The sequence below is a fragment of the Lathamus discolor genome, chromosome 6, assembly GCF_037157495.1.
Source record: "Lathamus discolor isolate bLatDis1 chromosome 6, bLatDis1.hap1, whole genome shotgun sequence".
Classification (NCBI taxonomy): Eukaryota; Metazoa; Chordata; class Aves; order Psittaciformes; family Psittacidae; genus Lathamus; species Lathamus discolor.
The window spans coordinates 91,100,886-91,121,498 of NC_088889.1; the positions used below are offsets into that span (position 1 = coordinate 91,100,886).

At 58.2% G+C, this 20,613-nt stretch overlaps 1 protein-coding gene across 1 annotated transcript in view; it reads right to left on the reverse strand.

Moving 5' to 3' along the window:
* Positions 1–4: 4 nt before the first annotated feature.
* Positions 5–20,613, reverse strand: part of PKD1 (polycystin 1, transient receptor potential channel interacting) — an 88,615-nt gene continuing 68,006 nt past the window's right edge. The window contains exons 24-46 of the mRNA XM_065684893.1: positions 20,063–20,219; positions 18,719–18,971; positions 17,960–18,155; positions 16,675–16,845; positions 16,124–16,267; positions 15,606–15,816; positions 15,144–15,270; positions 14,307–14,423; positions 13,869–13,918; positions 13,530–13,732; positions 12,843–12,948; positions 12,517–12,635; positions 11,309–11,511; positions 10,935–11,129; positions 9,676–9,815; positions 8,432–8,559; positions 7,839–8,007; positions 7,024–7,149; positions 6,725–6,899; positions 5,860–6,147; positions 5,382–5,516; positions 4,807–5,121; positions 5–4,455 (exon numbers count right to left, since the gene is read on the reverse strand). Coding sequence (XP_065540965.1) covers positions 3,841–4,455; positions 4,807–5,121; positions 5,382–5,516; positions 5,860–6,147; positions 6,725–6,899; positions 7,024–7,149; positions 7,839–8,007; positions 8,432–8,559; positions 9,676–9,815; positions 10,935–11,129; positions 11,309–11,511; positions 12,517–12,635; positions 12,843–12,948; positions 13,530–13,732; positions 13,869–13,918; positions 14,307–14,423; positions 15,144–15,270; positions 15,606–15,816; positions 16,124–16,267; positions 16,675–16,845; positions 17,960–18,155; positions 18,719–18,971; positions 20,063–20,219 — 4,343 coding nt within the window. The 3' untranslated portion in view covers positions 5–3,840. The remainder of the gene's footprint in view (positions 4,456–4,806; positions 5,122–5,381; positions 5,517–5,859; positions 6,148–6,724; positions 6,900–7,023; positions 7,150–7,838; positions 8,008–8,431; positions 8,560–9,675; positions 9,816–10,934; positions 11,130–11,308; positions 11,512–12,516; positions 12,636–12,842; positions 12,949–13,529; positions 13,733–13,868; positions 13,919–14,306; positions 14,424–15,143; positions 15,271–15,605; positions 15,817–16,123; positions 16,268–16,674; positions 16,846–17,959; positions 18,156–18,718; positions 18,972–20,062; positions 20,220–20,613) is intronic.

Here is a 20,613-nt window from a genome sequence, read left to right on the forward strand (position 1 = left end):
AGGCTGCAGCAGTCATCTTTTATTTGACCTTGTCATTCTGTAAGAAACATCCCCACAGTTACAAAATACACTGGTTCTGGTTGCAGTGAAATGCTGAGCCCACGCTAACAGTTGGCATAATGGTCACCATCCTTTGCTCTGTAAAGAAAGCACTTATATACTTCCCTCCCTCTCCCTTTTAACCTAATGGATGGGGGTTTATTGAAGCAGCTTGATACTGTTGCATCTTTGTGAGACTTAAGACAATAAATAAGAGACCATCTCATGGTGACTACAAACCCAGACATATACATTCAGGAGTACTGCTTGGCCAGGGCTGCGTGAGGGGCTAAGGCCGGGACAAGGAGCTCTGCCTGCAGCCAAGTGTATGTGAACAGGGTACCTTAGCTGGGGGTAACTGTGGTTGCCCAAAAGCTGTCAGTGGTGGCCCTCAGGGAGGAGGCGTTTGGCTTTGCAAGAACCAACCCTGGGTCCCAGAGCTGCTCTTTCAAGTGAAGGGAAGCAGTAGGGCAGTTGTCTGATCCCGTTTCTGCTCCTCTTTGATTAGAAGAAGCACTTGGTAAGTCAAGTCACACACACCAAGTCACACACACACACACACACACAGAACAAGCTGGGTGAGAAACAGGCACTTGGGAACAAAATCCCTGACTCCACATCCCTGTTCCATCCTTTCGCTTTGTGCTGGCTGGTCCGAGCAGCCGGGGCCCTGCACCCGCTGCCTCTTGCCTCTGTCTCCTTCCCACTCTTCGCTCCCATCAACAACCTCTTCTCTATGAGCACACTCGAGCCCTGGGGTGATGAGGGGCTGAGAACTGAACTGTTTGGCTTCCCAAGACCTGCTTGGTTCGTTTTACTCTCGGACCATTCCCACACGGCCCTCGGGGGTGGCTGGATCTATGCGTGTGGCTCCGCTGCAGCACGAGAAGGATGCAGTGGGTACAGCAAGGACCAGAGCTAGAGGTTAAAGTGGCTCTTCTAGTGCAGATGTAGATCTTCCACGTAAGAGCCCAAAGGAGAGTAGAGAGCTGGTGGCCACCAGCAGCACGTTGCCCACAGCCCCTCTCCTTTACCCATCGCTGTTGGCCACGCATGTGCAGCAGCAATGGGAATGAGCAACTTCATGAACAGCAGCTACCCACAAAAGCATCTAAATATTGTCCAGCACCTCCCTGTTAGATGCACAATGAGTCCCAAACCTTGGCTTTAAGGATGGAACAGAATTCCCAAGTTTCACTCAGGGCCTGCCCCTGTCTCACCAAATAGGCTTTAACTTTACATACATCCTTCTGGGCCCCAGGGAGCTGGATGGGACTGCAGACACATGCCCAGTGCCACTACCAGAGCTGTAGAGCCACATCTGGGTGCCCTGGCACATCCCACTGCTGCTCCTTTTACTGCCTTAGGGGGTTTTGGACATGGCTTGCAGGCACCTGCACCAGCACTGGTGGCCATGGTGGCCAAAGAGAGTTGTGGGGTCTCAATCAGGGCTGCTTGGGTAAGTAAAAGGAGCCAAAAAGTACAAAGCAAATAGTGCTAAACCCTGGCTTGAAAACCAGTTTCAGCCACCAGAAGGGCTGTGGAGCAGATGGAGCTGCTGCTCAGTACCCAAAGCTCCCTGAGCTGTGCTGGGCCCTGTCCCTGGCCTCATCCAGGCTCTGTGGCCCTCATGCCTGGTTCTCCCTGCACCAGGCATCCACTGCCACCTCGCTGGAATCCTCCATCTCCTGCTGCTGAACCACAGGCACGTCCCTGTCAGCTCCTCCTTTCTTTCCCATTACCAAGCGTGGTTCCTGGTATTTTCCTCCCCTCTGCGCTCTACTTCCCTCTGTGCAATCTGCTCATGCAACAGCCTCTATGGTGACCAACCCCCGTCCCACTTCAAGCTGCACCACGCTGCTCCTGCCCACATCCTTCTGCAACCTCGCCGCAGTCTGTCCTTCCATCAGCTGAGTTTTCCAAAGGTAACTTCCTTACACCACTCCCAAAGAGCACCCGTGTCCTCCTGCATCCTCCATCAGTCCGTAAAGGACATGGGGCCGTATGGAGAGCTGGAATGAAAGCTTTAAAAGTACCATGGCAGAAGTGCCTGGAGCTGGATGGGGAGACTCCAGAGGTGATGAGGTGAGCAATGGAAGTGGCTGAGAAGACCCTGTCTCTACCTGGAATGATCTCCCTGCCAGGGCCAGGATGCATCCAGGACCACCAGCATCAGGAACAAGCTGCAGTCCGACCCAAGGCACATTCCCTGCTCTTGCTGCTGACCTCTTCCCTTCAACCCTTCCCCATTCCCTGCTCTGGGAACACCCTGACATCCCCTCCCCTGCCACCAGCCCAGAGGCAGCCCCGGTGGGGAGGAGGGTGAGCACACGCACCCCACGCACACCTTATATACACGGGACATTCCCAGGAAGAAGCACTTAATACATCCTTTAAATAACTCTGACAATAGGATCTGTCTCCTATCTACATGGTTCAAACGGGACCGATGCTATGAAAATATAGCAAACATACAAAAATATACACATTTGGAAACAACAAAACCAACCCATATAAATTACTTACAATAGACACAAGGGGAGACGGCGACGGCGAAGGGAGCGCAGCCCCGGGGAGGCCTCAGCCCCGCCACGCTGTGAGCAGGGGCTGCCCCACAGCCCAGCCCCATGGCACAGCCCAGCTGTAGCCCAGTGTCCCGGGGAGGCGCAGGACCCCAACTGAAGCTCCTTTAGGGCTTCGCCTGCCTCCCCAGTGCCTTTGTGCTTGTGTCGGAGGGTGCCGGGAGGGCCCGGCCCGACGGGGGCTGCGTTCGCTTCCTCAGTCTCAGTTTAGGATTTAAACAACCAAAAATACTGCTTTTTGTGCCCTGTGAGCCCGCCCGGGAGCTGCGTGCGGCAGGAGCCGAGGAAAGCCTTGTTTAAAGTGCTGGGCAGTACAAAGACCAAGTAAACCAAGTAACAGGTACAGGTACTTACGTCGATACAAAGCCAAGCGGGGAGCAGGGGCCGGGGATGGGGCAGGGGGGGGGAAGCGCAGCGAAGCCAGCACCTCGGCAACCCCACACCCAGAGCAGCCCCTCGGGCTGCGCCGCTGCTCCCGATCCCTGCGGAGCCTGGCCGGGCAGCGGAGCCTTGGCCGGGCAGCGGGGCCGGAGCTCGCTGCGATGTCGCTCCTTTAAATATTGGGCTTTTAAATACAAAGAACCAATTTCTGGAGGATAAGGAGGAGCCGATACCGGACGTTAACTGGGCTGGGTGTAGCTATCGTTGCTCTATCGCTATTTACGCTTCAGAAAGAAAGAAAAGGGTTAAACATCTTCTCGAAAGCTGCAGCTTTCCTGCACAGTGTGTCTGGTCGACAAACATCCAAGACTCAGTTCAAACCTTCAAGGCCTGGGGCTCCCCTTCTCCATCCGGCACAGCCAGCGGGGAAGGGAGGGGAGCTCTGTACCCAACGCCCCTGTGGCAGTCACCACACCTGGGCTGCTTGCACATGGCCCCATTCAACAGACACCGTGTTAATACTGCCCTTCCCTGACCGGGATTCGCGCTCCCAATGGACCCTGCACAGCCTTCCCAGGGAACGGCCCAGTGCGAGCCACCCGCAGGAGGTCAGTGCACGGCTGGGGACACCCAGGGCCGTGGGGGGCCGTGGCTGCGCAGCCCCGCTGCGGGCAGCAGCCCCGTGCGCCCGGCCGGCCCAGCCGCCACGGCCGGAGCAGCAGGAGCAGCAGCTCCCGAGGCCCCTCGGGCTGCAGGGCAGGCACAGCCCACCCTTGGCAAACCCTTCCCGTGCTCTCCCATTGCTCCCTGCACTGCCCAGCTCCCTCCCTGCCTGCCGCTACTTGACAGTGGGGTGCACCCTGTTCTTGGCCCGGAGCGGCCGCTTCTTCTTCACCACCGGAGCCCCTCCGGTGTAGGGTTTGCTTGGGGGCAGCCCAGAAGCTGCACTGATGCCTCTGCTGGCGCGCAGGAGCCGGCTGGGCACCGAGCCCCTGCTGCCCGGGGGGGTGGCAGCAGAGCAGGGGGACAAGGGAGCATCCCGCAGGAGCTGCAGGTCCGTGTCGGAGGAGAGCTCGGGAGAGGGCCCCCGCTCCGTGCTGCCCGCTCGGTACCTGCTCAGGGCGTCCTCCGAGGGCTGCGGGCTCCTCCTGCGGCAGCGGGAGCCCTGGAGCTGGTGCTCGATGCGGTACAGGTCCTCCGTCACCTGGTTGACGCGGTCGAATTGGGCGAGCAGCATCTCGAAGAGGGAAAGGAGGCGCTGGATGTCGGCGTCCACCTCCAGGCTGTCGCGGGTGCTCAGCACCAGGCTCAGCCCATCGAGCTGGCTGGAGGAGGTGGAGGCTCTGGAGCTGTCGGAGGCAGCGCTGGGAGTGGGGCCTCGGAAGGATTTGGAGTCGCTGGAGTCTCGGGATGGCAGCGGCTCCATCCCTTCGAACCTCACCTTGTGCCGGAACTGGAAGAGGATGAGGGAGCATGAATGGCAGGAGCACCAGCGGGAAGGCTGTGCTGGGAACACTGCGCTGTTGTACTGCGTCCTGCTCCCAGCAGCTCCAGGGCTGCTCCCACCCACTCCTGGTGGGCCAGACCCCAGACGAAAGCACATGGAGCTGTGGGACTGAACTGGCAGCAATGCCCCTGCAATGCCCATCACCAACCCAGCTCCTGGGCATCCAGGAATTTCGGCCACTCCAGCACTGAGCTGCCACAGGAACCTGGCTGGGGCAGCAGTGGGAAGTAGCCAGAGGCAAAGGAAAGGATAGCGGTTGGTGCCTTGTGCCTGCTCCCCGGTCCCTTCTGCACTCACCTCCTTGGCTTTGCTGAAGCCCATCCACATCTTGAGCCTGCGCACGAAGAGCTCCACCATCTCGTAGTCCTGGGGCTCGAAGGCAGGGCGGTAGAGCTCGAAGTGCATCTCCCGGTAGCTGTAGATGAGCACCACGGCGAAGAGCCGGAGCAGGATCCACGCCTCCAGCAGGACGTAGCTGGTGCAGAACAGGTAGCAGAGGCCCGAGGACTCGGGCAGGCAGGGCCGGAGGCTCCCGCTGCCCCGCAGCATGGCCAGCAGCAGCAGGAGGCTGCTGCCAACGCTGCGGAAGGACTCTGAGGAGGAGGAGAAAAGCTGCGAAGGGGACAACGGGGATGCAATGAGAAGGGATCGGTGGCAAAATGCTCCCCCGACCCCCCATAGCATGAGCCCCAAAGAGCAACCCACCAATCGGCTGTGACAGGGACAGGCCACAGACACGGCCCCCAGCCAAAGCCACCCCACCGGGCACGGGAGCACCCAGAGGACCCAAGGGCTTGCTGAGGACCGAGGGGCAGCAGCACCCCTTGCTGGCAGCCAGGCCCCGTGCAGGCCGAGGAGGGGCCGGTACCCACCAGGAAGCCAAGCTGAGCATAGGCCAGGATGAGGATGGTGAAGGCCAAGCCCGCGGCACCCAGCTCCTTCGCAGACTTCTGAAGGGTCTTCCCGAACACCGACCACTGCCGGACGAAGCGCAGCTGCTGGGCGGCCTAGGACCAAGGTGGGGATGGAGTTACAGGGGCCCAGCACAAGGTCTTTCAAACACCTCTGCAAGCCTGAGCCATGCAGCTGGTGGCAGGGCAGAGGAAACCCTCGTGATGGGCTCCCTGCAGAACCATCCCAGCAGCCACATGAGGCTCAATTCCCCAAGAGAACCGAGGGCCCAGAGGCGGCAGCGCTGCAGCAGAGACACACGTGGCATCAGCGCCCACCACCTCTGCCCCACAGCAGCCCCATTGCCTGGCGCAGCAGGACCAGCGTCTCGCATCTGGGTTTGCTTTGTGACCCTTTGCTGCCCCTGAGCAAACCGGCACGGGAGGTGCTGCTCCATACCTGCACGGTGAGGAGGAAGAGGAGGGACGCAGCCAAGGTGCTGAAGACGGTGTTGAGAAAGGCCACTTGGTAGAAGTTGGTGAAGCCCTTGCGGTTGTTGAGGTACTTGAGCCACTGCTGGTCAGCCAGGCTGGCCTGGCTGAGGTGCACCACCACGGTGCACGTGGTGAGCAGGATGAAGAGCCACTGGCCATAGTTGCCCCACAGGGTGAAGTAGGCTCTGCCTTCCTTCTTGATGGACAGAGACTCGGACACCACGAAGTAGACCACGAACACCATGAGGAAGACCTGGGGGAGGCAGGCAGAGGTTACCGGGGAAGGAAGGGGCAACGCTTCACTGCTCTGCGGCACAGGCAGCAGAAGGCCCATGTGCGAGGCTGAGCTCTGCCAGCCCAGAGCTGCAGCGCACCCATGGGTCCTTCCATGCCCTCCTCACCCACTCAGCGCCCTGCTCCCCAGACCAGGTCCAGTGCTCGGGTGACAGTGCCCAGGGCAAGAGGGCTCTGCTCGCGCTGGACCCTGGACCCCAGGCGAGGTCCCTGGGGACATGGCTCTGCTGTCCCCATTGAGGAGAAGAGTAACGAAGGCTCCTCAGCAACAGGCACGGGTTGAAGGCAGCAAAAGGCTGAGACAAGGCCGACACGTGCTGCCAGACAGGGGGGATCCTCTTCCCTGCAGTGGGGCTGGGCTGTTTCCTATGTGCTGCCCAGGAGGGGTGACAGGCATGGGGACAAGCGGCCTCAGGCAGGGGAGCTTTAGGCCACAGCGACCAACGCGGCCCTTCCAGGAACCGCGGCCACGGGTCCCCAGAGGCCTCTGTGTGGTGACCGAGGGGAGAGGAGCCAGGGGGACGCCAGGCACTGACCATCATGAGGAGCTGCAGCGTGACCCCGGCGCTGAGCCGCAGCAGCGGGAAGGGGCTGATGGCGACAGCGGCGATGGCCTGGCCGGCCCCCAGGAACTCGAGGCGCAGGGTGATGGCCACGTGCAGGTCCACGCTGGGGTTGTACTGCAGCACCTCCACAAACACCGCCCGGCTCCTGGGGGGGATGAGAGCAGCTCAGGGCTAACACGGGCTTTGGTGATGCTGTTTGGTGCTCACAGATCCCCCCCCCCCCGGAAGCCTGGTGGCCACGGAACCTTCCTTGGCCCCGCCACACTCACATGTTGTCGATCCAAGTGTGCTGCTGCAGGAAGTTCAGCTGAGCTCTGCTCTCCTCCAGCGAGGCCCCCAGCTCCTGCACGTAACCACTGCTGTCGTAGAAAGAGATGTAACCCCAGTACCAGACCCTGCGGGGAGAGAGGAGCCATGGGGTGATGGCTGAGGGACAGAGCAGCCGCTGCTCCGCTCTGCTGCGTGGCAGGCCGGGAGCAAGAGATGCAGAGCCTGCACATCCAGGGCTGGCAGCTGCCTCATTGCTCGTTTCACAAGACAAATGACAGCAGTACATTGATCCGTCCCCGTGTTCCCAACCTCAGAACAGCCCCAAGCCCTTTGCTGCCCCAAACCTCAATGAAGACACATCCAGGAACAAGCCAGAGCAGAAACCAACAGTGCCTTAATGCCCAGGACGCTGGTAAAGGCCAGTCTCCTATAACCCATGTTACCAGAAAGCTGGTGCCGTGCTGTGGGGAGCTGGGCTGCCTTCTTCAGCAGCTTCACTCTGCCCTTGAAGCTGGAGTCGAACCCTCTGCCCATGCCCCTGCCATCAGCACTGTGCTGCTGCTCAGACACCTCGAGGTGAGCGCCCATCTCCAGGGACGCCGGCTGAGCAGCAGCCACGCGCTGCCTCTCGCCATTCCCACTGCCCACGTGGATGTGCCCAGGGCAGCCTCCGGCATTCCTGCGTTTCTCTGCCCTTTGCTCAGGGGCTGCGGTTGGCCTCACTGCAGCGAGGGCTAGGAACCACCCCAGGCACCCGATCAACCGTGATGATGCCTTGGGCAGCTGGAGCAGGGGGGCAGGCGCAGCTCCTTACCCGGGCAGGTCGGGGGGTGAGTAGGACCACGCAGCCGTCACGTTCAGGGCTGCCCTTTCCCAGCCAGCTCCATAGTCAGCGGTGGCAAAGCTGTGGGAGTCGGCGCAGCTCCCGCCGGGAGCCGTGCCCATGCCATGGAGGATGTCCTGGGCGCTGCGCTGGCACTGGGCTGCAATGACACCGGCGGTCACCCCACGGGCAGCCCAGCGCAGCCAGGCTGTGCTGGGGCACACGGCTGAGCTTTCACACCTAGCAGCAACCTTCTTCCCAAGCCCCCTCCACCTCCTCAGCCGCACCTCCAGAAACCAGCTCAACCTCTCTGCAGCGCAAATCCCCATGGATTGCCCCGCTGCAGGAGCGGAGCTCGGGGCACACCGATACCCCTGCTGCAAAGACAAACCTGCCTCCGTAACCTCTGCCTTGCTTCACTCAGCCCCATAAACACCCACACTTGCCCATTTCCTCCCTCCAGGAACGTCACCACCACCCCATGGCAGCAGGACCCTGAGCCCACCAACCTCATCCCCACCAACCTCATCCCCACCGGCCACATCCCCACCAACCTCATCCCCACCAACCTCATCCCCACCAACCTTCCTGCAGGCGGAGCTGGCGCAGCCGCGCTGCCCCCAGCGTGGTGCTGTGGCTCTCCTGACCCGAGCCGTTGTTGTAGAGGTAGGGGAGGAAGACCTGGGACATCCACACCCAGAACTGATCCGACCTGCAACAGGGAGAAGGCATCAGAGCTCCTGGGCAGCTCTGCTGGGGGGGTCTCCGCATGTCTCACCCATGAGCAGTCGAGTTCCAGAGCGGGTTCTGGAGGGCTAACAGGAGCTGCTCCCCTGGCTCGCAGGCACAGGCAGCATTCCCATCCATGCCACGATGGGCTGGGGTCAGGAGGTGTTTACCCTGCAAGACCTAAAGGGGACTGGATACACTTGGCACCTCAGTAAGGATCAGAGCAGTGGGTCTATGGCAGCACAGTGGGAAAGAGGTGACATTTAGGAGCAGATTCTGCTTCTGCTCCACTTCCACCCCAGAACATCACCAGTTCATTCCCGATTCATGTTGTGTGCATCAGAGCTCCTGCGGCTTCGTGCGGCACAGACCGGCCGCGTCTGTTCACACAGAGTCAAGGGGGCTGCAGGGACATGGGCACAGAGACACTGCTGATCCCAGGCACTGGTGGGGCCGGCAGCAGCGTGGACACGCAGCTGGGAAAAGCTGATCCCGTTGAAGCGTGTGTGCAGAGCCAGGAAGGGAAGGCCTCTGCATTTATGTCAGATGTTATTCTGGGGTCTTGTGACGTGGTTATGGCTAAACCCCACAGCTGTAAATTCTGGAGACAGAGCAAACTTGGGTCCTTCAGAGCACATAAACTCTGCAACATCCCCGGTCCCTTCCCACCCGGGACATAAAGACAATTCACACATCAAAGCTCAGGTCCCTCTGTTCTCCAGGGGAGAAGCAGAGTAACAGGGAGCTGCTCACTGCCATGCAGCCACAGAACCCCACACTGGTCTGGGTTGGAAGGAACCTTAAAGCTCACCCAGCTCCAACCCTTCCACGGGCAGGGACCCCTTCCACTGGAGCAGCTTGCTCCAAGCCCCTGTGTCCAACCTGGCCTTGAGCACTGCCAGGGATGGGGCAGCCACAGCTTCTCTGGGCACCCTGTGCCAGCGCCTCAGCACCCTCACAGGGAAGAGCTTCTGCCTAAGAGCTCAGCTCAGTCTCCCCCCGGGCAGGTTCAAGCCATTCCCCTTGGCCTGGCCCTACAGGCCCTTCTGATACAAAGCAACCTCTTGTTCCTCCTCATCCCCAGGGCCCTCGCCATTACCTCTTGATGAGGAGGAATTCGTTGCTGCCCAGCTGCTGCTTGATGGAGCTCTGCAGAAGGAAGGCTCTGCTGTTGCGGGTGGCATCTCCATAGTTGGTGAGCAGGATCACCAGCAGGAACATCATGTAGATGAGGAAGTTCTGGCAAGCAGAGAGCAAAAAGGGATTGCACCCAGGCACCAGGGGGGTTGGTTCCCAGTCCTGCAGCAAATCAGTGCTCTCCACTGCCTGCCATGCAGCAGGATCAGCACCCAGAGCATGCATTTCTTCTTCCATATGGGCAGCAGCTTAAAATGAAACCCAGACCACAGGCTCCTAACACTACCCTTTGGTCGAAGCAGCCAGACAGCACCACATGTTTCAGTTGACATGCACTGCACGACCTCCCTGTACAAGCTCCTATAACCAACAGGGTTATACAGTGATGGAGGTTTCCATCCTTTAAAGGGGAATCACTCAGTTGAAATGAACTCCATTAAAGCAGCTGTGTGCTCCTAGCACAAGTGTGGACGATTAATACTGGATGAGCTACAAAGAAACTTCTGCTCCTGCATCAGCTGTTGTGTGTTTCGCACGATTCAACAAATGAGTTTCCTGGGGCCAGGTGCTGCCTGCTCTGCGCTGCAAACCCTGTCCTAACCTCAAACACCTGAGTTAGAGTCAAACACAGCAGCTGCTCCTAATGCACCCCCTCATGGCTCTGCCTTCCAGCCCACACTGAAGAGGAACGGCACTGCCAGTCTTCTACAGATTGGGAAACTGAGGCAGAAACCGGAGGCATGCACCTGCTTCAGAAGATCACAGCTGGATTGGGAGGATCCACGTGAGGATGTGGCTCAGCTCACGGAGGCAGCACTCTGCCCCTGCCCTCGGCACCACAGGCATCAGGAATCCCAGCCTGGTTTGGGTTGAAGGGACCTTAAAGCTCCTCCAGCTCCAACCCCTGCCCTGGGCAGGGACCCCTTCCACTGGAGCAGCTTGCTCCAAGCCCCTGTGTCCAACCTGGCCTTGAGCACTGCCAGGGATGGGGCAGCCACAGCTTCTCTGGGCACCCTGTGCCAGCGCCTCAGCACCCTCACAGGGAAGAGCTTCTGCCTAAGAGCTCAGCTCAGTCTCCCCTCGGGCAGGTTCAAGCCATTCCCCTTGGCCTGTCCCTACAGGCCCTTTTCCAAAGCCCCTCTCCAGGTTTCCTGCAGCCCCTTTAGGCGCTGGAGCTGCTCTAAGGAGCCTTCTCTTCTCCAGGCTGAGCAGATGTCATACCTTCAGCATCCTGTGTAGCAGTTTGACCTTCCTGGCCTCCTCCTTGGCCTGGAAAAGGGCAAACCCCTGTGGGGGTCGGACTTTGCTGATCTTCTCAGAAACATGCTCCACAAAAGGATGCTCCACCAAGGTATCATCTTCCTCCGGGTGCAAGCGCTTGGCAACCAGTGAGAAATAGAGGGCTTCCAGCAGGACCTGGGGAGACAGGCAGTGCTGTGAGCCTGCAGGGAGCTGGGCCACCACACCTGCCATGGGCAGCAGCTCCTGAGGGCCCTTCAGCACCGTCAGCCCAGCACAGCCCCTCTCTTGGGGTAGCTAAACCAAAGTGCCGCCAGCCCGACCTCTCCTGCTGCTGCTGGTGTCCTCATCCTTACCTTCAGGGGCTCCCAGACCAAGAAGGATGCCAGAAAGCTGAATATCCCTGAGATGAGCCACATGAGGGCAACGCTGGAGGAAAAGCCCACCCCGATCCACACGGAGACCCCCGTGGAGGTGGCGAAGAGGAGGAGGCTGATACCGTGAGCCAGATAGGAGCACCAGGGCGGCAGCAAGCGCTTCCGGAACGTTTGGTCTGCAACTGGAAGGAGGAGGGAAAACAAGCGTAAGCGTTGCTGCAAAAGGACCCTAAGGGGCACAGGAAGGGCTGAGCACACCACTCATCCAAGCAGAGAGCTCGCCACCAGTCCTGGATGAGTCGGGAGGGATTACCCCAAACATCTCCCACTCAGCAGCAACGCAAACACAGCTTCAGAAGAGCAGCATCTGTGGGCTACAGCGTGGGGAGGAGAAGATGGGATCCTGATCTGGGCACCGGGATGGGTTCCCTGCTTTCTCTGAGCCTCAGGACATTGGGCATGCCCAGATGGCTGGAGAGGCTGATGGCAAAGCCATGGAAAGCCACACAGATCTCTTGTCCTGGCTGCCTTCAGCCTGCCAAGTCTCCCTCCCCGGGGCTCAGCACAGCTTCCTTCACCCACCCATGCAAACCAGTGCCTGGACAGAGATACCACAACCATTCATCAACCAAGGCTGGATGTTAACAGACCCAAGAGGAACGCTGCTGGGTCCCATTTTCCATGTCCAGCCTGTCCCAGGGAGGCTGTGCCTTGGGAAGCCAAGAGCTCATTCTAAAACAATTGATGCTGAGCCTCTCCAGTGGGCACCCAGGCACTTCTCACCCTCCAGCCCTTGCAGGGCCTTGCTCCCTGCCTTGTGCAAGCCCAGCTGGCTGCTGCCGTGTTGCATGACCCACTAGGAAGCATCTCTGCTTTGTAGATTTGAACCTTCCTTGGCATTTTACCCCCTTTCGCCTCTGGTTTCATACAGAGACACTCTCATACTGGATGGCTGAAGGGACTGATGGCTGCAGAGGGGTGCGGAGAGCAGAGCTTCCCTAAGGTGCACAGCAGGGACTGTCACAACACAAGTGATGGACTTACTGACATTCAGGCTGCAAGAGCAGTTGGCAGGTATAACAACTACATCCCAAGCAGGGGAGCAGCCTTTCCTAAGGCTCCATTTACCTGCCCGTGCCTCCCAAGGGCTGCTCCTCCTGCCCATCCCACCCTCGCTGCCCTGGTACCTGTCCATGTGGACTTGGCTGATCTGCTCACTTCCCTGGGAGGAGCTGCCATGCTCTGCCCTTTGTCGTTCAGCTTCTGCATCATGACGCTCTCCACCTTCTCCCCAAACACGCTGGACCTGCCAAGGCAAAGGGGTGATGCTGGTGAGCTGCGGCACTGGTGGCTCTGCAGGGAGCAGCCTGGCACAGAGAGGACAGAACCCAGCGCTAACAGCAGTGCAGCAGCACTGCTCTGTGTCGCATGGAGAGCAGTGACCTGTGACCAGGCTGCCTCAGGCATCTTCGGTGCCTCAGAACCCAGCTCAGCTCGCTCCCTGAATACTCACAGGCCTGAGATCAGATCTGTTTCAGCTCTCATGTAGGGCCCCAGGTCCTGGGAGTGGGAGATGCCACTGGCTCCATCTGCCAGGATCTGCCGGATCAGATCCTCATCTGGGGAAAGAGCGAGTGCGAACGGGGTTGGCAGGAGCACAGCACCAGCACGGCACCAGGGCATGGTCCTGCTCTGATGCATTTGTGGAACTGGGGAGCAGGAGGACAGGGTGAGGCCCTTGTCCAAGAGACAGCTCCCCCTCCTTCCTGGCTTCTAGCTCCTGCCTATGCCCAGCTTGGCTACAGAGGTAACTGCTGGTGTAAGAGGCCAAGTTCTCCTTCTCCAGCCATTTACAGGGGTTCAGAGACACACTGTGGCTTTGCACCCAGTGAAGAAGTGCTGGTTGCTTGCAACATTCAGCTCCTACGGAAACACATCTCTCCTTGCTCCCAGTCTGCTGGCAGTGTGGCGATCACTCACTTCAAGTAATCCACATTAGGATTTCTGCTTTCCCAAACGGAAATCCCCATTAAGAAAATACAACCCTTCTCCTCTGCCCTTCACACTGCAGGTAGTGGTGATGGTGGCAGAGCTCTGCTATTCTGCCTTCTCCAGAGTTAAAGAGAAGGCTCCTAGGGACCAGACTGTTCCTTCTGCGCATCCCTGGGGCATTCAAACGGTGATGCTACCCCAGACCCACCTGAGGCAGAGAAATAGCGAGGCTGCCCCTGGTGAACGCCAAGTGACAAGCTGTCCTCCTCGGGGGCCAGTGGGGCCTCGAGGCCAAGGTGGCGGCTGGCCCGGCCTCTCTTCAGCTTCTGGATGGTGTTGCCCATGATGGAGGGGTCGCTGAGGAGGTCTGGCCAGCTGAGCAGGGCCTCGCTGGACGGCCACCGCACGAGGCTGCGGGAGAACAGAGCAATGGGGCAATCGGGGCTGTGGGGAATGGGAAGCAGGAAAAGAGCGACAGAAGGGAAACGGCCATGGGAGCACAACCCCGGTCCACCGAAGCAGAAAAGTACATTAAGCTCCTCCTTACCTTTTGGAGTCCTCCAAGAACAGATCTGTTTTGGTCTGCTCAGAGAAGGCCTGTGGAGGAAGAGGAGGCGGTTCAGGCACACGGCACTGGTTTGTGCCTCATTAGAACAGTGGGCTGTTAACATCAGCGGTCACTGAGACCTGGAGCCTGAGCTGCCAATAGCCCTGGGTCCGTACCTCCTGGGGCCTGCTCTGCTCCAGGGATAACCCAGGCACACTGGGAAGGTCAGTGCTCACGGACACAGAGCGGTAGCTGCAGACAGCTTGTGCTCAGAACCTGGACTGCGCTGCGCTGAGGCTCTCCCCCATCACCAGGATTTGCCAGAGGCACTCGAGCGCAGCAGTTCTTGCACTCATTGCTGTGGACGGGCCCTGTGTCCGTGCAGGGGAGCACAAAGACCTTGCAACATACCCGGCTTTCAGGTGGGAAGCAGCTTACCTCTGCCTGGAGGCCCGGGAAGGTGGGGAAGGAGCTGTCAAGGATTGAGGAGTCCAGGTAATTGTCAATCTCCAAGGAGTGCTGGTCTGAGTGAGTCACGGTGTGGCTGATGGAGACCTGCAGGAGACATCAGGCTTCAGCTGACAAGGGAGGCATGGAGGTGACAATGGCACAGGGACTCAGAGACAGGCTGCTCAGTGGATCCCATCAGTTCCACATTCATGCAGGCAGGGCTGGGGAGCCCAAGCAGGGCTGAGAACAGGCCCATGCACATCTTCCACTGCCTCCAACTTGTTCCCACAGGACCACAGCCCCGTGCCATCCAGGCTGTCCCGGATACAAGGCCCCAAGAAGCCTGGTGAATCTGTAACTCCCTGCAAAGCAGAGAGTGCTTCCAGGGACAAGAAGTATCAGACACAATTTGTGCTCATCAGTCCCTGAGCAGCTGGCTGCAGTCCTTGATGGGGCTGCTAATTGTGCCCAACTAGTCATGAAATCCCCAGCTAATCCCTTCACAGCTGCCTAACCACAGCTCTGCTCAGAGAGCTGAATGTGTACCCAGGGCAGACACTTCATTAGAGATGCTCCACTGAGCATCTCCCAAGCTCCTGCCAATAATGGGCTGCTACCCTTTAACGGCATTTGGGTACCTGTCCCATCCTGAACTCCAGGGAGCAAGTGCCTAAGGCAGTCTTTAAAATCTGCCCTTCTGGTCTCTGTCTGGGCAGAGAGAGCTGGAGAAGTGATGGACCACAACGGGCAGAACCTAAGCTCAGATAAGGAACCCCAGTGGCAAGATGCCCATCTGGGCAGCCTGCGACTACATCTCCTCCTTACCTTGCCACGAGCCATCCGGAAGAGAAATAAAATGACCAGGTAGAGAGGGTAGACCACCACGCTGGACACCAGCCCAACAGCCACCGTGTCCACATTGACAGGGATCAGGTTGGAGACAGCCCCGTTGCTGGAGAGAGTCAGGATTGATCAGAGAACGGTGTTAGAAGGGGCACTCTGGGTTGCCAGCTAAGCAAGGAGACCAGACTGCACCCCCAGCTATTGCAGATGTGCGGAGGAAGAACTGGGCATGGGCTTTTTTAACAGTGGCACATCAAAACCAGATAAGGGGGAAGCTGCATCTTTGGTCATCCATGTCCTGCTTCCAGATTCTTTGGAATGGGAAGGACGGACTCAAGGCCATAAACAAGGCACTCATGGTCTGTCCTGCCCTGTGTGATGGGAAGCACAGGAGCGGCCCTCAGGAGGTAAGGGATGCCCAGAGCACCAAGGGACACAACCCACCTGAGGTGCACGTTGCCCACCACGCCGTACCACACGGCATTGGCGCAGAGGAAGAGGAAGATGAGGAGGGAGCAGCAGGTGGCTCTCTGCACGCGGGTGAAGCGGCTGCGGGGCGGGCGGTCCCACAGGGACAGCCAGACGTGCTTCTCAAAGAAACCTCGCTGCAGCTCCGCGCGGAAGATGCGGGAGAAGCTCCTCAGCTCTGTCTCACCTGAGCACAACGAGAGAGACCGTCAGGGCCAGCGGCACCACTGAGAGGACCTGGAGGGGTCACAGTCCCTCCTCGCTGACTGGTTTGTATCCACACTGCATCTACATGGTCCCTCCGGCAGAGCTGGCTCCTTGCCGTGCCTTGTCCTCTAGCACAAAGGACCCACGAGGCATCAACGCAGTGAGGAAGAGCCAGTGTGCAGGCTCCATGGTCCCTCTGCGGTGCCCTGCTGCAGGTCCTTCCTCAATGTAACAAGCGCCACGCTGCTCGGCCATCCCAGCCCCACACCCCAGGGCTGAGCACTCACTGGCAGCATAAACCTCCTTCTCCACCATGCCATCATTGTCTTCGCTCTCCACTGACAGCCAGTCGTTCACCAGGAAGAAGTAGCTCTTGCTGCTCTGCAGGTCCCGGACTATGACGTGCTGCAGGTACCAAGAGGGGCTGAGTCCTGGAAGTTAAAAGGGATGAAGCGTATTTTGTGGCAGCCATTCCCTGGGTGAAACTGCGAAGCTGGGAGGGCAACACAAGAGCCCATCAGCAGCAGTTGCCCTGTGACAGGATCTTCATCCACGGGAAATGCACGGTACCCAAAAGCCTGGTGCAGCCAGCTCACCTCCTAGGCTGGACATTCAGACACTGTCACAGTGCACACTGCACCCTCTGCGTATGGGACTGCAGACTTCCCATGATGGAGACTCCTCATCCAGCCCCCCAGCAACCCTCCCCCCGAGCCAGGGGGTCACCATGGCCTCCCAGCAGGGTTATTCCAGCCTTTAGGCCCAGGTACCAGGCGGAGCAGAGCCTGGCCGTGCCCCGGGATGGGTGACGGGTGCCCCAGCCCTGCTCTCCTCTCACCTTTGTTGTCGTGCCAGATGCGGATGCGCCAGATGCTGCCCAGGCTCCGCTCCGTGGCGATCTGGAACACGTCGAGGCTGTTGCGGTGGAAGGCGTTGTCTCCATCCAGGTGCCTGTGGCCACTCTTATGGTCCACGCCATACAGGGCGATCCCCACGTGGGCCGTGGTACCTGGCAGAGATAACAGGGCTCGGTTAGGGAAGCCCACCCAAAGCAGAGCTGCTCCCCAGCCCTGCCTGCCAGTGGCCTCTACCAGATGCAATGCTCCTGCAGAGGGGCCACTGGAGCCTAGGGAGCAAGGAATGTGCTCAAGAGCCATCCCACACCCAGGGTGCTGCTCAGACTGGTGCATGGCCCTTGGCATGCTCATGGTTCTCTTTGGAAGAGACTGAACCTGACTTTCCTTGCCTTGCTAACACCCTAACAGGAGGAGATGCTTATTCTGATGGTTTTTCCTCCAAGTAGATGGAATATTTATTCCCCCTGACACCTCTCCTGTACCACTTTTCAGATGCACAACCTGGATGGTCCTTGGGGTGGCTTCAGGAGAAAGCTGCTGCCAGTGAAGCCGGTGGTTACATAAATCAATCGCAGCATGTTTCTGGCCTGGTGGCACTCCACCTCTGCCCTTACTTAGAGCTTCCCCATCCCAACTGCCTGGACTTCCAAGTCCAAGGTGATGTTTCTGGCAGCTCTAGCTACAAACCCAGCCCTGGATCAGACAGCGAAGCTTTCTGCCTTTCCGATGCTGGGCTTCATACAGCAGAACAAGCAATGGATGCAGAAGGGCAGCAAAATAGTCCATCTAAAGGGCCCACAAGGCCTGGATGCTTCTGCTGGAGAGGATGTGAGGAACAATCACTGCCTCTGGCTGTTCCTGCAACCACAGCCCAGTCAGGGAAAGCAGGGTGGGGGGTTTCCATACTGGGTGGTTCCTTCCCATCTTTGAGTGCCCCATTATCACACCAGTTAAAGTGTGTATGCTGTGGGAAGCCCTGCACAGTCTGCCTGCTCTGTGCTGCTTCAAGCACCAGCTCGGCTGTGGGCCCTGCAGGGGAATGTTTGGTGCCTGATGTGCTGGGGGGAAATACACAGATGGCACCCTCGGAATCTCAGAATCATATAATGGAATCCCAGCCTGGTTCGTGTTGAAGGGACCTTAAAGCTCATCCAGCTCCAAGCAGGGACCCCTTCCACTGGAGCAGCTTGCTCCAAGCCCCTGTGTCCAACCTGGCCTTGAACACTGCCAGGGATGGGGCATGAAGACGAGCAGCCAGGGGCTAACCTGATCCTCTGCCCCAGCCAGTTTTCACCAGGATCTCGTATTTGTAGAGCCCGTTCTTCCCGCAGAAGGGAATCACCCCCACGCGGTTGACATCGATCATGTCCAGCTTGTGCACGATCAGTGCAGCCACTGAGTAGGTCACGAAGCAGACGGCACATGTCAGCAGCACGATGTAGTTGAGGCCAGGGCCTGGAGCCTAGAAAGTACAGAGCTATGTTGAAAGGCACTGTTCTTCCCCAGGAGGACCCCCTCTTTCCCCAGGAGCCCCCTTCCTGGCCATCACCATTGTTCAGACATGATACCACGTGCAAATGGAGAGCTCTCCCTGCACAGCCCATGTGGAGTGTCCTGCAGCAGCTGCTAAGAGCTCTCTGCTCCCACTTACATCACATCAACAGAGCCAGAGAGAGCCTGAACGCCCCTGGGAAGCAGGGAGCAGCTGGGATAAACCAGTGCTGGGTGCCAGCTGGGAGGAGAGCTTGGCATCTCACTAAGAGGTGAACACACTGCGAGGTATCCAGGACAAAGCCATCTGCAAAGGTCTATTTAGCAGCAGCCAGGATTCATGATCACAGAACACAGCCCCTGTGTGAGCTGTGCCCATGTACAGCTCCCAAAGGCTCCCGGGTACTGGTGCTGGTTTGCCAGCTGGGCACAGCTTGAATGTGAAGCCATCAGGAGCCCAAGGCTTTCCTATAGGTGACAACCAACTGCTCAGCACATGGTGATGCTGCACAGCCTCTGCTTTGTTCTACTTACAGGGAAGATGAACTGGACGGAGTTTGGGGGGACAAAGAGACTGGCCCCAAAGGCAGTGAGGTGCTGGGTTAAGCAGACAGCCTGGTCTGGCCTGGTCTCTTCCAGTGGGATGATGCCTTCTGTCTTCCAGCGCTTCTCCTGCTCACTGAAGTACTGGCACAGGGATGTGTACAGCCCCAGGGTCACCTCCACCGGGGACCAGCTGAAATGGTTCGTGATGTTGAAGTAGTACTTCTGGATGGTGTCATCCGTTCTGGAGAAGGGAAAGGCAGCAAGGAGACATCATGAATCCTGCTGAAGGGACACCAACCCTGTTCTAATGGATGTGTGCCCATGAAAACACTGCTGCAGGGATGGGGAAGCACACAATGAGGAGGAAAAGCCCAGTGAACGTGGTGTAATTTACACCTTTGGCTGTAGACAAACTCCGGAGTTCCATGGACCACTTGAATTCTTCTTTATCTTTGTACTGTTTCAGTATCTGCAGCACTACATTGCACATCCTCTTCTTTGTGCTGGCAGCCTTGCACAGGTCTCCCACCTGCCCTTCCCCGTGTCCCACTGATCCATAGGACACATCCACAGCAACTCTGGATTCTTGGCTGGGAGCACATTCACTTATCAGGACGATTAATCCCTCTTTTGAGCATCCTGTTACCAAAAGCCATGGAAGCTGCAGCAACTTACACAACAGTGGCTCCACTCTCGCCCCACCTATTCCCAAGCTGCCTATCTTTTCTTCTCAGATAATGCCTAGGAATGGCTTGGAAATAACACAAGGCATGAACACACATGCTCCTGGCCAAGGCAGCAACTGAAGTTATAATGACTGCTCTGATTAAAAGAAGAGCTTTGCTCCAAAACCCAACAGCACAACTGCAGTGCTCTACGAGCCAAGCAGCGTGGATGGGAGCCCATAAAGAACCTACAGAGAAAAGGGCAGTGCTGGGGGACTCATTACCAGGAGAGGCCACGGGTGAGGGTCATGATACAGGGAATGATATTTACAGCTCTAAAAAGGGGAATCTTTTCAGGGAACCCCTACAAATGGGATCTGAAAGGCAAATCACAGAGCACTGAGCTGCTTTTGCACCAGCACCAGAAGATGTCTGGGAAGGAGGAAGTGCCAGGGTAGAAGAGGTGCCAGTGCTGGGCTGTGGGAATGGCAGCTTGCAGCTCCCTGCCCAGGAGAGCTGCAAGGACAGAGGAGCACTGTGATAGCTACAGCAGCACCAGTCCTGCAAAGCAGCCTGGTATAAACCATGGCAAGGCCCTGAGCATCCCTCACATTCAGCCATGGGACAGCCTGGGGGTGACAGAGATTATAAGACAGGTTTCTCTTACCTGGGAGAGGTGAAGAAGGTGTAGAGCTTGTGGTCATTCCCAGCCAGGGCATCCAGGCTGATTTTCTTCGAGGCAGTGCAGTTGTGCTCATTGGGCTCCGGTTCGTGATGCAGATAAGCCATGATGAAGGGCTCAGGCTCACTTGCAATGTAGTGATCTGGGGAGGGGGGAAACCAGAAAGTACTTTAGAAAGACCAGGCAGAGCTCAGTCACAAGCCTGCTGCCAGCAGTGGCTGTTCAGGGAGGAGTATCAGGACTGCAGGAAGCTGGGAGAGATGCTTTTCGGGATTGCACTTCCTCATTCTGGAGTGCAGAGGAGACCCTGGGTACCACTGTACCTGACCAAGGAGGGATGAGAGGAGCTCCCTCCAGTGCTAATGTGGCTCAAGAGAACGGCTGGGAGAAGCAAAAGGCTTCTCAGTGCCCAGAATCCACAAGCAAGGACTACACTGGGGACTGGATAATGCCTGTGACAGCAGAACTTCAGCCATGCAGTGTGGAACTTGCTGGCTACACCTGACATCTCCCACAGCAGTTCTTTCTTGACTGCA